Source organism: Alligator sinensis, unplaced genomic scaffold (genome assembly GCF_000455745.1).
Source record: "Alligator sinensis unplaced genomic scaffold, ASM45574v1 scaffold203_1, whole genome shotgun sequence".
Taxonomy (NCBI): domain Eukaryota; kingdom Metazoa; phylum Chordata; order Crocodylia; family Alligatoridae; genus Alligator; species Alligator sinensis.
In genome coordinates, this window is record NW_005841949.1 from 695,218 (window position 1) to 710,473 (window position 15,256).

Genomic DNA, 15,256 nt, shown 5'->3' on the forward strand with positions numbered 1-15,256 from the left:
GAGCCAAGACTTGGTCCAGGCCCTGGAGATTTGAATGTTATCTGTGAGTCGTATTGTTTGGGTATGTCCCTATCATCCTGGCTGCCTGCTAGCACCTTGCATGCCAGGAGACTGACAGATTCACTCAGACTTGTTTTTGCAGCCCGTGACAGCTTGTTCTCTCTCCCTCTCTCTCTCTCTCTCTCTCTCTCTCTCTCTCTTTCCTGCCAGCCTTAAAAGAAGACTTCCAGAACAAATTTCTGGCGGGAAAGAAATCAGACCAGCCGGGTCTGCCGCAAACACTACAACAAGAGTTTTCCCTGATCAACGTGCAAATCCGAAATGTCAATGTGGAGGTACTGAGGCCAGTTGCTCTCAATGGTTCCTATATTGGACTATGGATGCAGGAGGTTCTCTGAGCCAGATAGTAGGAAGGCAGGGTGTAATCCCAGACCACAGGTACTGAGGAATAAGGCTGATTAAGTAGAATCAACACAGTAGGGATTTAAAATCTTGAATGCACTCTCCCCTGTAGCTGTTTTCCTGGTAGAATGGAAAAAATTGGCAGGAAAAAAGACAGCTGCTGTAAGAAGATTCCTGGTATTGACACAGCAGTGGATCCAAGGCTTGGATTCCAGGCCAGGGGCAAGCTTCAGGAACTAAAGAGACTGAGGGATTGATTCTGAATGGCTTATGCCCATCTCCTGACTGGCAGTACTGAAAGTGGCCACAGAAAATGGGGAGCCCAGATTCTTTTCCCATACCAAGCCAGCAGAGAACTGCCAGCCCATGAGCCCAGTGGGCCATGAACATTCTTTACAGCAATACAGTCAGCTCCAACTTAACACTCTTAATTGGTTCCTGAAAAACCGAGCGTTAAGTAAAACGAGCTTTAAGCAAAACTGAAACCATTTGGTGACCCAAGATGGTGACCGCAATTGTTTTTAATGACCCAAGACGGTGACTGAGTGTTTATAATGAAACTTGCTGAGCGCTAAGTGAAATCGGGCATAAATTTTAAATGTGTTATAGTGAAATAGCGCTAAGTGAAACAGCGTTAAGCGGGGGTTGCCTGGAGTCTAATGAGGTTGAAGAATAAAAGCACCCCTCAGATAATACCAGCTCTTAGTTTTCACTCATTTTTTACTATGGAAAAAAAATTAAGCATTTTTTCTGTTGTAAAGAGTTTACAAAGACTGTTCCAGAAGGTTTTTTGACACTATGAATTCCTATTTGAAATCTCTGTTTATCTTGTAAATCGGGTGTTTGCAGACATAGTGCTGCATAATATTGGCATTTTTGTAGCACCCTTAAAAGAACACATTACAGGTTGCCATGGTACCCTAGTTGTGAATAGCTGCTTACAGTCTGGTAGTAGCTAAAGAAATTTACTGAGATCAGGGCTCATAGTGCTAGGCATGATATACACACCTTATGAGATCTTATCCCAAAGACTTATAGGCTTGGAGACCAGACAAATGGCGAGAAGGGAAATTGGAAGCACAAAGGATGTATCATGTTCCAGGTCACATAGCAAGTCAGTGGTAGCATTAAGACTAGAACCTGGATTTCATGAGTTCCAGACCAGTTTGCCTTGTCCATTAGCTCACACTGTCTCTTGGTGTTTGAGTAGGCCTCACACAGCAAGTATCTATCTGTGGGTAGAGCCTGTGAAGATAAGGCACAGTTATGCAGCTGGGATAGAAACCCTGGGGCAGATGGTATGGTCTGCTGTCATTACAGGGAAAGTTGTCTTGATCTTGTCTTGTTTCTTTCTGTTAGATGTTGCTGGTTTATTCCTGGAGCCAAAGGGTCACAATCTCCCAATTTTATCTACTAGCCCAGAAGCTCCTCACTGCATAATGAAATGGAAAAGAAGTTGGGGACTAGGTCATAGAAACATAGAATCGTAGAAAATTAGGGTTGGAAGAGACCTTGGGAGGTCATCTAGTCCAACCCCCTGCTCAAAGCAGGACCATCCCCAACTAGATCATCCCAGCCAAAGCTTTATCTAACTGGGTCGTAAAAAGCTCCAAGGATGGAGATTCCACCTCCTCTGGGTAACCTGTTTGAGTGTTTTACTACCCTACTATTGAGGAAATTCTTCCTGATATCCAACCTAAACTTCCTTTGCTGCAACTGGAGACCATTGCTCCTCATTAAGTCATCTGCCCCCACTGAGAACAGTCTTGCTCCATCCTCTTTTGACCCCTCTTTCAAGTAGTTGAATGCTGCTGTTAAATCCCACCTTAGTCTCTTCTCTAGACTAAATAAGCCCAGTTCCCTCAGGCTGTCCTCATAAGTCATGTGCCCCCACCTCCTCACCATTTTTGTTGCTCTCTGCTGGACTCTCTTCAGCTTGTCCACATCCTTTCTGTAGTGGGGGGCCCAAAACTGGACACAGTACTCCAGATGTGGCCTCACCAGTGATGAATAAAAGGCAATAAGGTCCTTTGACCTACTGGCAACACGCCTACCAACGCAGCCCAGTATGCTGTTGGCCTTCTTGGCAACTAGGGCACACTGTTGGCTCATATTCAGTTTGTCCACTGTAACCCCCAGGTCCTTTTCTGCAGAGCTGCTGCCCAGCTAGTCAGCCCCCAGCATGGGATTGTCCATCCTAAGTGCAGGACTTGGTACTTGTCCTTCTTGAATCTCATGAGATTTCTTTTGGCCCAATCCTCCAATTTTTCTAGGTCACTCTGAATCCTAGCCCTACTCTCCAGCGCATCTGCTACTCCCCACAGCTTGGTGTCATCTGCAGACTTTCTGAGAGTGCACTCTGTACCATCTTCCAGGTCACTGATGAAGACATTAAATAAAACCGGCCCCAGGAGCAACCCCTGGGCATTCCACTTGATACCAGCTGCCAACTAGACATTGAGCCATTGATTACTACTTTTTGAGCCTGATGCTTCAGCCAGATTCCTGTCCACCTTACAGTCCATTCATCCAGCCCATTCCTTAGCTTGCCTGTGAGAATGTTGTGGGAGACCATATCAAAAGCCTTGCTAAAATCATCCACATAGCCAGTCACCTCATCATAAACAATCAAGTTGGTCAGGCATGACTTGCCCCTGTTGAATCCATGCTGACTGTTCCTAACCACCTTTTTCTCCTCCAAGTGCTTAGAAATGGATTCCTTGGATCCATTCCTTGCTTCTTCTCCATGATTTTTCTGAGGACTGAGGTGAGGTTGACTGGTCTGTAGCTCCCTGGATCCTCCTTCTTCCCTTTCTTAAAATGGGCACTATGTTTGCCCTTTTCCAATCATCTGGGACTTCTGATTGCCATGAATTTTCAAAGATTGATGGCCAATGGCTCTGCAGTTGTATTGGCCAACTACCTCAGCACTCTCGGGTGCATCCCATCCAACCCAATGGACTTGTATATGCCCGGCTTCTCTAAATAGTCCCTGCCACTATTGGCTGCTCACCTCCCCCCCCCAAACTTGTGCTGCCCAGTGCAGTAGTCTGGGAGCTCACCTTGCCTGTGAAGACTGGGGCAGGATAGGCATTGAGTACTTCAGCCTTTTCTGCATCCTCTGTTACAAGGTTGCCTCCCCCATTCAGTAAGGGACCCACACTTTCCCTCTCTTGCTACTGACATACTTGTAGAAACCCTTCTTGTTACCCTTTGCATCCCTTTTAACCACAACTCCAATTGCACTTTGGCCTTCCTGACTTCATCCCTGCATGCCCGAGCAATGCTCTTATATTCTTCCCTAGTTATTTGTCCAACTTTCCACTTCTTATAAGCTTTTTTTTTTTTTTGTGATTTAGTTTACTGAAGATTTCCCTGCTAAGCTAAGCTGGTCTTCTGCCATACTTGCTAGTCTATCTGTGCATCGGGATGGTTTGTTCCTGTACTCTCAGTAAGATTTCTTTAAAGTGTAACCAGCTCTCCTGGACTCCACTCCCCCTCAGACTGGCTTCCCAAGGGATCCTGCCCATGAGTTCCCTAAGCAAGTTGAAGTCTGCTTTTCTAAAGTCAAGGTCAAGGGTCAGCAATGTCTTGAAGCATGGAAATGTTTTAATGCTTAGCTGTCAATAGAGGCCACTTTGAACTTGGTCCACACTACTACAGTTGCAGTCCCTGCTATCCCATCGCCACCTCAGTGTTGCTGCTACTGCCTCTCCTCAACACTGGGCTAAGCCCCCCGCAGAAGGCCAAAATGCCACAAAAAGGCCCCCCAGCTCCGTGGGTTGGATAAAATGGGTCTTCAGGGTGAATTCATCCTCTGGACCATAGGTTGCCAGTCTCTGAAATAGGTGGTCAGATGGTGAATGCTGAATTAATTCTGTTTGCCTGAGGCTTCTGCTGTTTGTCTGTGTTTGCAGCTCTTGCATATGGTGTGGGGTTTCAATCTTATGCATGCAGAGAGACCATGCCCCTCGGAATGAATTTCAGCCATTATATGTTTAAAGGTACTTGGCAGCCTAACTGAAAATCGGTTGTTCTTTCTTTCACAGATGGATGCAGGGAATCGTAGCTGCACAGTGTCTGTACACTGTGGCAGCCACATAGTCACAATGCTGGTGATGTTCCCTGTGCAGTATCCCAATAATGCTGCACCTTCCTTCCAGTTTGTCCAGCATACCAATATCACTCCCCCAATGAAAACAAAGCTGCTGAAGGTATGTGTATGCATGTATATGTGGTCTCTGTACAAGTACTTCCTTGTGTCCAGACTGCTGCAGTGACATGTTTGACTTCTCAGATCCATGACTGGGTCAGTGACCACTGACTGCACTTAGACATTGTCACTCAAGAGTTGATGTACTCCAGAACTTGGCATGAGTTTCATTAGCACTGGTTAGGCCTCATCTAGAGCAGTGGTTTTCAACCTTTTTTGTACCAGGACCTATTTATAAACATCAATGGCTAGTCCTGACCCAGTAAATAGATAGATAATCAGATAATCTAGATAGAGGCTAGATAATCACCTAGCTGGGGTCATTTGACCCCAGCCTTCTTTCCTGCCCATGGCAGGGGGTCGGACTTGATGACCTGCTCAGGTCCCTTCCGACCCCATCAACTACATGCACTGAGCCGCTACTCTACCAGCCACCATGGCCCAGCCACAACTCCCCTCAGGCCACCCATTCTGCCTGTCGCCCCACCTCCTCACCAGGCACAGAACCATGACCTGAGGCAGAAGGAGATTAGAGCAGCAATGCCAACCCCGCCTTTGGGCCTTCCGCAGTCCATTACCCCTTGCACTGCTGGTGGCATGGATGGTGTGAGGGTCCTGGCAGTAGCAGCAATGAATCTTGCTGCTCTGCTCTCCTGCACTGGATCCTGCCTGCTGGGCCATGGAGGCAATTCCTGCATGTGCTGGTCTTGCCAGGCTGCAGTCCCGTGCTGGCTGCGGGCACACAAACCTGGAAGGGGCACGTGCCTCCCTACGCTCATCAACATATCACCTGTACCTTCTGTGGCAGAATGCCATCTGTCTCTCCCCAAACTCTGCTATCAGGTGGGTGACCAATCTGACAGTTTGGTTACCGTGGCCACTGAAGAGGGCAGATACCCCAGGCCCTGTCGGCTTCAGGTAACCCCGAGTTGTAACCTGAGCTGGATACGTTCCTGAGGGAGAGGGGAAACCTCTCGCCTGGGTGGGGTCTTAAACTCTTTATTGTTCTAAGCAATGTCATCATGACTGGAAGGGGGTTAGAGACCATGCCAGTCTACCTGGCAACCAGTGATGCATTTCAAATTGGTTGGCCGGCAGCCAACAGTGGCTGGCCTTCATTGGATCAAGTAAATGAGGTCATAAAGTCTCTATATAAGTGACGGACTGCCCAGGAAGCGGGGCAGCAGCCATGATGAGAATTCTCAGAGAAGCTGGACCATCTGAAACTCACTCTTTCTCTTGAAACTCATGGCCAATGAACTGCTTGCCTCCAAAGGAAATCTCCACCTGCCTCTGGATGATACTTGTGAGTAAGCTACTTGAGATCTAACTAGATATAGCTTGCAGTAACACAGATGCATAATCAAAGGCGACCATGCCACTGTTTGCTCTAAGGGATTTCTCTGATATTGCTGTACCCTGTTCCCTATTCCAAACCTACTCCTTGTAACCTATAAAGTTCTCCTTTGTACCTAGCGTGGGAGACTTACTGAGAGAGGGGCTAGATTATGCCTTGGGGTCCCCTTGGTTCAGCTGATTAAGGGAGACTACTATTTGTGCTTCAGACTAAGGGAAGCACCCCAGGTTCTTGCAGTGGGTCAAGTACCTTCAAGAACTACTAGGCCTGTGTTTCGCAGAGGGCACAGGGGCAAGATCAGTCCAGACCTTGGGTGGTGGCAGCGTTACCCCCAGGCTTGTGGCTGTGCTCCAGGAAGGGGGTCAGCCGGATGTGAGGTGCCCCCAGGGAGGCACTCAGAGCCTGGAAGGTGGTAGGGCGCAGTGAGGCGGGTGGCTCAACACAGGAGCACCCCCTACTGGCCCACCACACCCCCATCACCCTTCTGTGTTGCCTGTGCCCCACCTTGCCCCATAGACTTACCTGCAGGGAGCTGTGGGAGCTGCTTTCCATGCTACCTGGCTGCCACGTGCATGTGTGTGCACACATACACATGGTATCCCTGCTTGATTCTTTCTCCCACTGCCCCAGCCCCAAGTAGCCCCTTGCAGGCTCACTCTGCCAGACTGCAAGGGGAACCTGCTGTTTCCCAAGTTTTTCTCCTTTTTAAAATAAAAAATCCATGTTTTTCCATTGCAAATGGAGAACCCAGATCCCTGTTTATTAGTATGCACAGCATCAACATATAGTGAAGCACAAGCAGCATCTATTTTTTTTCAAAATGCAAAACATGGTCCATTTTTAAGTGCGTTTTGTGACCCTTTCATATATTCTTACGACCCACTTCTGGGTCACAACCCACGGGTTGAGAAACTCTATTTTAAAGTACTGTATGTGATATTGGTCTCTGCGTTTTTAAAAAAGGACATGGAGAAGTTAAGGTTTGCAGGCAGGTGACAAATGATAAAGGGCTTGGAAGGCAAGCCATATGAGGGAAGGTTGAAAGAAATAGGCATGTCCAGCTTACAGAAAGGGTGACTTATGATGGTAACCAAATATCTGAAGGGCTGCCATAAAGAAGAGGGAGAATGCTGTTACTGTGGAGAACAGGATGTGAACCTATGGCTTAAAGTTGTAGCAGAGTAGATTGGATATAAAGAAAAACTTCACTGTTAAGAGTGAGGCAGTGAAATAGACTGAATAGGGAAGTTGTGGACTCTCCATCGTTGGAGGTTTTCAAGAAGAGGTTGGATAGCATTGATCAGGAATGATCTAGGAGTAGCTGTGCCTTGAGTGCTCTGTAAAAAGCAACAGTTGAAAACCCAGGAGCCTTGCTCACCTCCCACACATCACTGGGAGATAATGAGAAGAACTCTGTAGCTTAGAGATGGATACTGGCAATTACTACATTCAGCAGCAGGTGAACAAAACAAATCCACAACTGGCTTTATTATGAAAGAAGGTTAAAGGACCTGGAATAAGATTATGGAGTGGATACAGAAGAGTTTGGGCTGTCTGGTAAGGAAGTGTGATGTGTGGAATTATGCTTGCTGTCCCCAGGCTGCAGAACAGAATGGAGGTTGTTTAGTGTTTTCCATGCGGTGGGCTTTGCTACTCGCCGGAAAGATTTTTTTTTTCTTCTGTTGCTACAGGTGTCATGGGAGTGGGGGGTGTCCCTTCCTCAGATGCACTGGGTGCTGGCTGCAGCCAAGGCTGGGAATTTTGGCTGGTGTATGCCAGTGTTCCTACTGGGACTAAAATCCTGGCTAGAGGGACACCACCTTTTCTCTGTTGCTACAGAGAATAAAATGTGGATCAATGACTTGCAGTTGCTACCAAGTAAGTTTAGATTGGATGTGAGGAAAAAGAGGTAGTGGAACAGGCTGCTTAGGGAAGCTGTGGAATCTCCATCATTGGAAGTGTTCAAGAAGTGGTGGGTCAGGGTGATCTAGGCATAACTATGCTTATGTTCTACTCTGGGGAATCTCCCATGTTTCTGGGCCTTGCCAATTGCCACATAGGGCCAGGAGGGAATTTTTTCCCGTCCTGCTGCTATATGCACCAGGATCTTTTTAACCTTCCTCAGAAGCACTGGGTGTTGGCTGCAGCCAAGGCTGGAGACTTTGATTGGGGCATGCCAGTGCTCCTGCTGGAACTGAAACCTAGAGGTTCTTGGCTAGAGGGTCTTGCCCCTGTGTTCAAGGTTAGACTGATTTGCCACATTTGGGATCAGGAAGGAATTTTACTCTGTGGTCAGACTGGTATGGACTGTGGAGGGGCGTTTGCCTTCCTCTATAGTGGGTGAGCATGACTCTCTCTCTTGGAGCGCTCCAGTATATTTTAACAATGCTTGTGGCAGCAGAATACCAACTGTTGTCCCCCTGTTCCACTTGTAAGAGTCTAGGGTGCTGTGCAGGCAGGGGGCTGGATTAGATGATCTCCTGAAGTCTCTTCCAGGCCTACTTTTTTCTTTGATACTTTGATTTAAAAGGGAGAGTTTGAGTGCAGTAAGGTGAAAAATTCCTGGGCTTGTAGTTTGTCTATCTTTGGTACTTTTCTTGTCCTAAGGCTCCTAAGGTCTGAGCACTTCACAGCTTTTAATGAACTTATCACGACCTCCCTGTAAGGGAAGGCAGTCCTCTGTGCCACTAAAGTGATTTAGTGGCCACGGTCATGCAGGAAGTCCTGAATATAGAAGTGAACTGAACCTAGGTCTCCCAAGGCATAAGTTAGTGTCCCAACCTTTTTTTGAATTGCAGTACTGCAGTTACTTGTTCTTCCTGAGAGAGTAGGGTAATCGGTTAGTCACCTCGAGTGTCTGTACACAAGTGCACGGAGCCTGGGAAACAAGCAGGAAGAATTAGGTGTCCTTGCACAATCATGGAGCTATGACATGATTGGAATAACAGAGACTTAGTGGGAGCTCGCATGACCGGAGCACTGTTATGGATGGGTACAAACTGTTCAGAAAGAACAGGCAAGGGAGAAGAGAAGGAGGAGTTGCACTTTATGTAAAAGAGCTGTATGATTGCTCAGAGCTCCAGTATGAAGTTGGAGATACTCTCCCCTCTAACCTTAACCCAGATAGGCTTGTTGAAAGTAACAAGGGTGATGTTGTGACGGGTGTCTGCTATAGTCCACCAGACCAGGAGGATGAAGTAGATGAGGCTTTCTTCAGGCAACTAATGGAAGTTTCCTGATCACAGGCCCTGGTTCTTACGGGGGACTTCAGTCATCCTGACATCCACTGGGAGTGCAATACAGCAGTGCACATGCAATCCAGGAAGTTTTTGGAGAGTGTTAGAGACAACTTCCTGGTGCAAGTGTTGGAGAGACCAACTAGGGGCTATGATCTTCTTGGCCTGTTGCTCACTAATAGGGAAGAATTGTTGCAGGACGTAGAAGTGGATGGCAAGTTAGGCAGCAGTGACCACGAGATGATCAAGTTCAGGATCCTGACAAAAGGAAGAAATGAGAGCAGCAGACTATGGACCCTGGACACCAGAAAAGCAAATTTTGACTCCCTTGGGGAACTGATGGGCAGGATCCCCTGGGAGGCCAGTCTGAGGGGAGAAAAGGAGTCCAGGAGAGCTGGTTTTTGTTGTAAAGAAACCTTACTGATTGCAGGAACAACCCATCCTGATGTTCAAGAAGACTAGCAAATGTGGCAAACAACCAGCTTGGTTTAACAGAGAACTCTTCAGTGAGCTTAAACACAAAAAGGAAGCTTACAAGAAGTGGCAGCTTGGTCAAAACTTGGGAGGAGTATAAAAATATTGCTCAGGTATGTAGGGATGAAGTCAGGAAGGCCAAAGTGCAACTGGAGTTGCAGCTAGCAAGGGACATGAAGGGTAACAAGAAAGGTTTCTACAAGTATGTTAACAATAAGAAGAAGGTCAGGGATAGTGTGGATCCCTTACTGAATGGGGGAGGCAACCTTGTGACAGGTTATGGGCAAGGATTCTGGTTTTCTCTTTTTTTATTTTATTTTTAATCCCCAATTTATATATTAGTGGTGTTTCATTTTAAATTGTGGAACTGTGGATTTGGGGTTACTTTTTTTTAATCTGAAAATTGTGGATTTTATTTAAATTGGAGAAAATCAGGATCCCTGGTGATGAGGAAAAGGGTGAAGTACTTAATGCCTTTTTTAAACCTTGGTCTTCACAGGCAAAGTCAGCTCCCAGACTACTGCACTGGGCAGCACAGTTTGGGGAGAAAGTGAGCAGCCCTCAGTGGTAAAAAAACAAAAAAACCCAACAAAAAAAACCAGGATGGGGACTACTTAGAAAAGCTGGATGTGTACAAGTCCATGGGGCCTGATGCAGTACATCCAAGGGTGCTGAGAGAGTTGGCTAATGTGATTGCAGAGCCCCTGACCATTATCTTTGAAAAACTCATGGTGGTTGGGAGAGGTCCCACATGATTGGAAAAGGGCAAATATAGTGCCCATCTTTAAGAAAGGGAAGAAGGAGAATCCAGGGAACTACAGACCAGTCAGCCTCACCTCATTCTCCAGAAAAATTATGGTGCAGGTCCTCAAGGAATCCATTTTTAAGCACTTGGAAGAGAAGGTGATTAGGAACCGTCAGCATGGATTCACCAACGGCAAGTCATGCCTGACCAAGCTGATTTGCCTTCTATGATGAGGTGACAGGCTCCATGGATGTGGGGAAAGCAGTGGATGTGATATACATTGACTTCAGCAAGGCTTTTGATAACGTCTCCCACAGGATTCTTTCAAGCAAATTGAGGAAGTATGGGTTGGATGAATGCACTGTAAGGTGGATAGAAAGCTGGCTGGATCGTCAGGCTCAACAGGTAGTGATCAATGGCTCAACATCTAGCTGGCAGCCAGTATCAAGTGGAGTGCCCCAGGAGTCAGTCCTGGAGCCAGTTTTGTTTAATATCTTCATTAACGATCTGGAATATGGGATGGAGTGCACCCTCAGCAAATTTGCAGGTGACACCAAGATGGGGGCGTGTAGTAGATGCACCTGAGGGTAGGGCTAGGATTCAGAGCGACCTAGGCAAATTGGAGGATTGGGCCAAAAGAAATCTCATGAGGCTCAGCAAGGACAAGTGCAAAGTCCTGCCCTTAGGATGGAAGAATCCCATGCGCTAGTACAGACTGGCACTGACTAGCTGAGCAGCAGCTAAGCAGAAAAGGGCCTGAGGGCTACAGTGGACAAGAAGCTGGATTTAAGTCAGCAGTGTACCCTTGTTGCCAAGAAGGCTAATGTCATACTGGCTGCAATGGTAGGTGTGTTGCCAGTAGGTCAAGGGAAGTGATTGTTCTTCATTGGTGAGGCCATATCTGGAGTAGTGTGTCCAGTTTTGGGCTCCACACTAGAATGATGTGGACAAGTTGGAGAGAGTCCAGCAGAGGGCACCAAAAATCATTTAGGCACATGACTTCTGTGTAGAGGCTGGGGGAACTGAGCTTATTTAGTCTGCAAAGGGAAGACTGGGGAGGGGATTTGATAGTAGCCTTTAGCTATGTGAAGTGGGGTTCCAAAGAGGATGGAGTTAGACTGTTCTCAGTGGTGACAGATGACAGAAGAAGCAGCAATGGTCTGAAGTTGCGGTAAGGGAGGTTTAAGTTGGCTATTAGGAAAAATTTCCTCACTAGGAGGATGGTGAAGCCCTGGAACAGGTTACCTCAAGGGGTGGTGGAATCTCCATCCATGGTTGGAATGATCTAGTTAAGGATGGTTCTGCTTTGAGCAGGGGGTTGGAATAGATGACCTGAAGTCCCTTCCAACCCTGATTTTTTTCCCTATGATTCTAGTGAATAGATAGGATGTGTGCTAGGTGTTGTACAAGCGCAGAGCATGTACCATCCCTGTCCTCAGGAGACTAGTGGCTTCATCCTTCTGTCTCAGTACTGTGCATTTCTCTAGTATAGTGGTTCTTTATCTTGTTAAAAGGTAAGGTACCCCATGTTAGATTCAAGGCACACCTCTGAAAATGCCAGCTCTTGGCTATGACTTGGAGGGTTTTTCTCCACTACAGAAAAATAGAGCAATTCTTCTGTTGCAAAGAACTCAGACCACAGCTGGTCAGAAACAGTGGATTCCTGTTTTTAAATCACTGAGCATTTTGTTTATCTTGTGTATTGTTTAGATCGGGGGCGGGCAAAATACAGCCTGTGAGCTGACTCCAGCCCACCAGATGCTTTCATCTGCCCTGTAGGCACCCACCAACGAATTGTAACCCACCCAGCCCTTCTGCGCATGAAGGTGGGAGCAAGGTGTCCAAGTATACATTCCTCATCCCAAATGTACTCTGTTGTTCCTCGCTCCCACCCTCATGGGTGGAAGGGTCCTGCCCAGCCAGCAGTAGCTTCTGGGTGAAGCTGCTGCTGCTGCTGTTGCAGCCACCCCCAGGGACCTGCTTGGCTTCCCTGGCATCCCACTTGCTCTGGGCACCAGGTAGGGAAGTGGCAGGGGTGGGGGGAACTGCAACTGGGTGAGGCATGGGGCTAGGACTGGTGGCAGTGCGGAGCCCACACCCAAGGGGGCAGTGGGAGCGTGGAGCTCAGCTGGGCGGGGTGGGAGGGTGTAGGAACCCCACACACACTCCCACACATGGTGCAGAGCCCCCACTGCCAGCAGCAGCAGGCGGGGGTGCTTGGGGTGTTCGTGTCCTGCACAGGCGCTGGCACCCAGTAGCACACAGCTCTAGCCAGCACTGCACATGGAGGTGAGCGCAGCCTGCCCAGCCCACATCTAATCCAGCCCCACACTGGATCCAGCTGCCTTCCTTGCCCTCTGCTGCACAGGTCCCAGGACTCCAGCAGGAGTAGAGGGAGCTGTGCCCCCTACTTTCTCACTGAGTCCCTGGACCTGTGTGGCAGGGGACAGGGAAGGCAGCCGGCTCCAGCGTGGGGCTTCCCTCTGCCACACAAGTGCAGGAGCTGCACACATGCTGCATGGAGACCCCACAATAGAGTCATGCTGTGCTTCTCATTGCTCACATGCACAGTGCTGGCCAGAGCCGAGCACCAGCATGTGCACGGGGGCTGCGTGCCATATGGGGAAGCGTGTGGGGGCTCCCCAAACCCCCTCCCCTTACCTCACAAACCTCACACTCACACCTTGCTGCCACACCCCCTCACAAACCCCCCATACACACACATGCACCACCTCACACCCGACCATACACGCTCGCATGCATCCCCTACACCTCACCCCTGCGTGCGCACACACACACAATACAAGAGTAAGACTTTATTTTTGAGTTATTATGCAATCCCCTCTATCTACAGTACTTAAACACAAATCATAACAAATATTTTTTATAATAAAATTAAGTTATAGTAGGTGTTTTACTTTTAGCGTATGATCTGGGGGTTTTTTCTGGTTCCAAGATGCCCCCCAGAAATACTCCTTTTGAGAGGGGAGGGTTGCCAAGGGGAGAGATGTCTGGTGGCAGAAGTCAGGGGGGGAGGGGAGAGTAGAGGGCAGGACTTCCAGTATGGCAAACAGGGGACAGGGCAGCTTGTCAAGGGGCAGGGCTACCCATGCAGCCCTAAACACCTCACCAAAACTCATTAAGTGGCCTTTCAGCTGAAATAATTGCCTACCCTGGTGTAGATGTTTGCACAACTAAGGATACTAATGTTGTATGACATCCTAAAAAGGGTGTCATGGCACTCTTGAGAATTGCATCTTTAGAATCTTTCAGTTTGGGTGACAACTGCTTAGTATGAGGATAAAATCATTCTCTACTAGGGTGGGTGGGTGGGTATATATTCATCCTGTTTGGACAAAAACGGGTAAATAAGAACATAATAGCTGTGACCTTCCATAGGATCACACTGCAAATTGGTGGGAGAACCAGATATGGAACCCAGAGGGTCTGGCAACTAGCTGTTACAACTTACTAACAAGATCTTTCTTCCTCAAAGTGGAGAACAGTTCAAGGGGTCATTTTGTCTTAGCTGAGGGTTACTGACCCTTCAGTATTCCCATGGTCTTGCAGTTTCACTGCTTTTTGCAGATGAAGGGCTAGAACAGAAGCATGGGCATGATGACTAAGATGACTCAAGCTGTATGTTATTCCCGTTGCAGGTCTTACAGGACACTTCTTTGCAGAAAGTGAAACGGAACCAGAGCTGCCTGGAGCCTTGTTTGCGTCAGCTGGTTTCCTGGCTAGAGTCTGTTGTGGTATGAAGAACTTCATGCTCTTTCTGGTTTTTTGGGTTGTATTGTCTCTCATTCTCCATACATACTCTCATTCACATGTACTTGGCACGTGACCTTAGGCAATTTCTGTTTCAGAACCAAGAAGACAGCACCACCAGCAATCGGTATGCTCTAGCAAACTCTGTAACACCACCCTTGCCTACATTCGCCCGGGTCTCCAATGCCTACGGGTCATACCAGGATTCCAACATCCCCTTTCCACGGACCTCTGGAGCCAGGTTCTGTGGTGCAGGTTGGTCCCATTGTTGATGCATTAGAACAGTTGCCATGGGGAAAAGCTCAGCCTTGTATATCTGGAGATACCCCTGGATTGTGAGCATTTACTGCAAAATGAGATTAAGCTTTGGTCACTATCCCATATTGTAAAGGGGTGCTGGTACAGTGCCAGTGGTGGCATGTACACAGTGGCTCTAGTTTGCAGGTAAATTTCAGTTCAAGTGCTGGTTATCGTTTTGATATCTGGAACTGGGAGACCATGATTAACTGAAAATATCTAGAGCTTCATGCAGATGGTAGAGATGCTAGCTCTTGGGAGAGGGGGAGAGTGAGGTTGTGTGCTGGTGCCTCTGGCTTGCAACATGCTGTATTAGCACAACACCTCTGTAGCAAAGATTTGGGATTGCCATACCTGCCCCTGATTGTGATCAGGGGGCAAAGAGCAGCCTTGCTTTTTGCATTATGCTGCATCTGATCTGGCGTTCCTGCCACACTCTTCACAAAGCTCCTATGAGAAGAAAAGGGTGAAAGCCTACTCTCCTCAGCACCTCACTGAAACCTTGCCTACCTGTGTTGCAGACCAGTAGGGATATCCTGCGCTGAGCCACCCACCTCACTGCACCCGACCACCTACCAAGCTTCAAGTGCCTCCTCTGGGCTGCCTCATGTCTGGCTGACCCCCTTCCTAGAGCACGTTCAAAAGCGTATAGATTCATAGATGTTAGGGTCGGAGGGGACCTCAATAGATCATCGAGTCTGACCCCCTGCATAGGCAGGAAAAAGTGCTGGGTCTAGATGACCCCAGCCAGATGCTTATCT

At 47.9% G+C, this 15,256-nt stretch overlaps 1 protein-coding gene across 2 annotated transcripts in view; it reads left to right on the plus strand.

The window, feature by feature from the left end:
- Positions 1-15,256, plus strand: part of WDR59 (WD repeat domain 59) — a 78,743-nt gene that overhangs the window by 32,121 nt on the left and 31,366 nt on the right. For both annotated transcript variants that reach the window (XM_025199769.1, XM_006020183.2), the window contains exons 13-16: positions 211-335; positions 4,452-4,616; positions 14,087-14,182; positions 14,297-14,453. In XM_025199769.1, the coding sequence (XP_025055554.1) occupies positions 211-335; positions 4,452-4,616; positions 14,087-14,182; positions 14,297-14,453 (543 nt within the window). The remainder of the gene's footprint in view (positions 1-210; positions 336-4,451; positions 4,617-14,086; positions 14,183-14,296; positions 14,454-15,256) is intronic.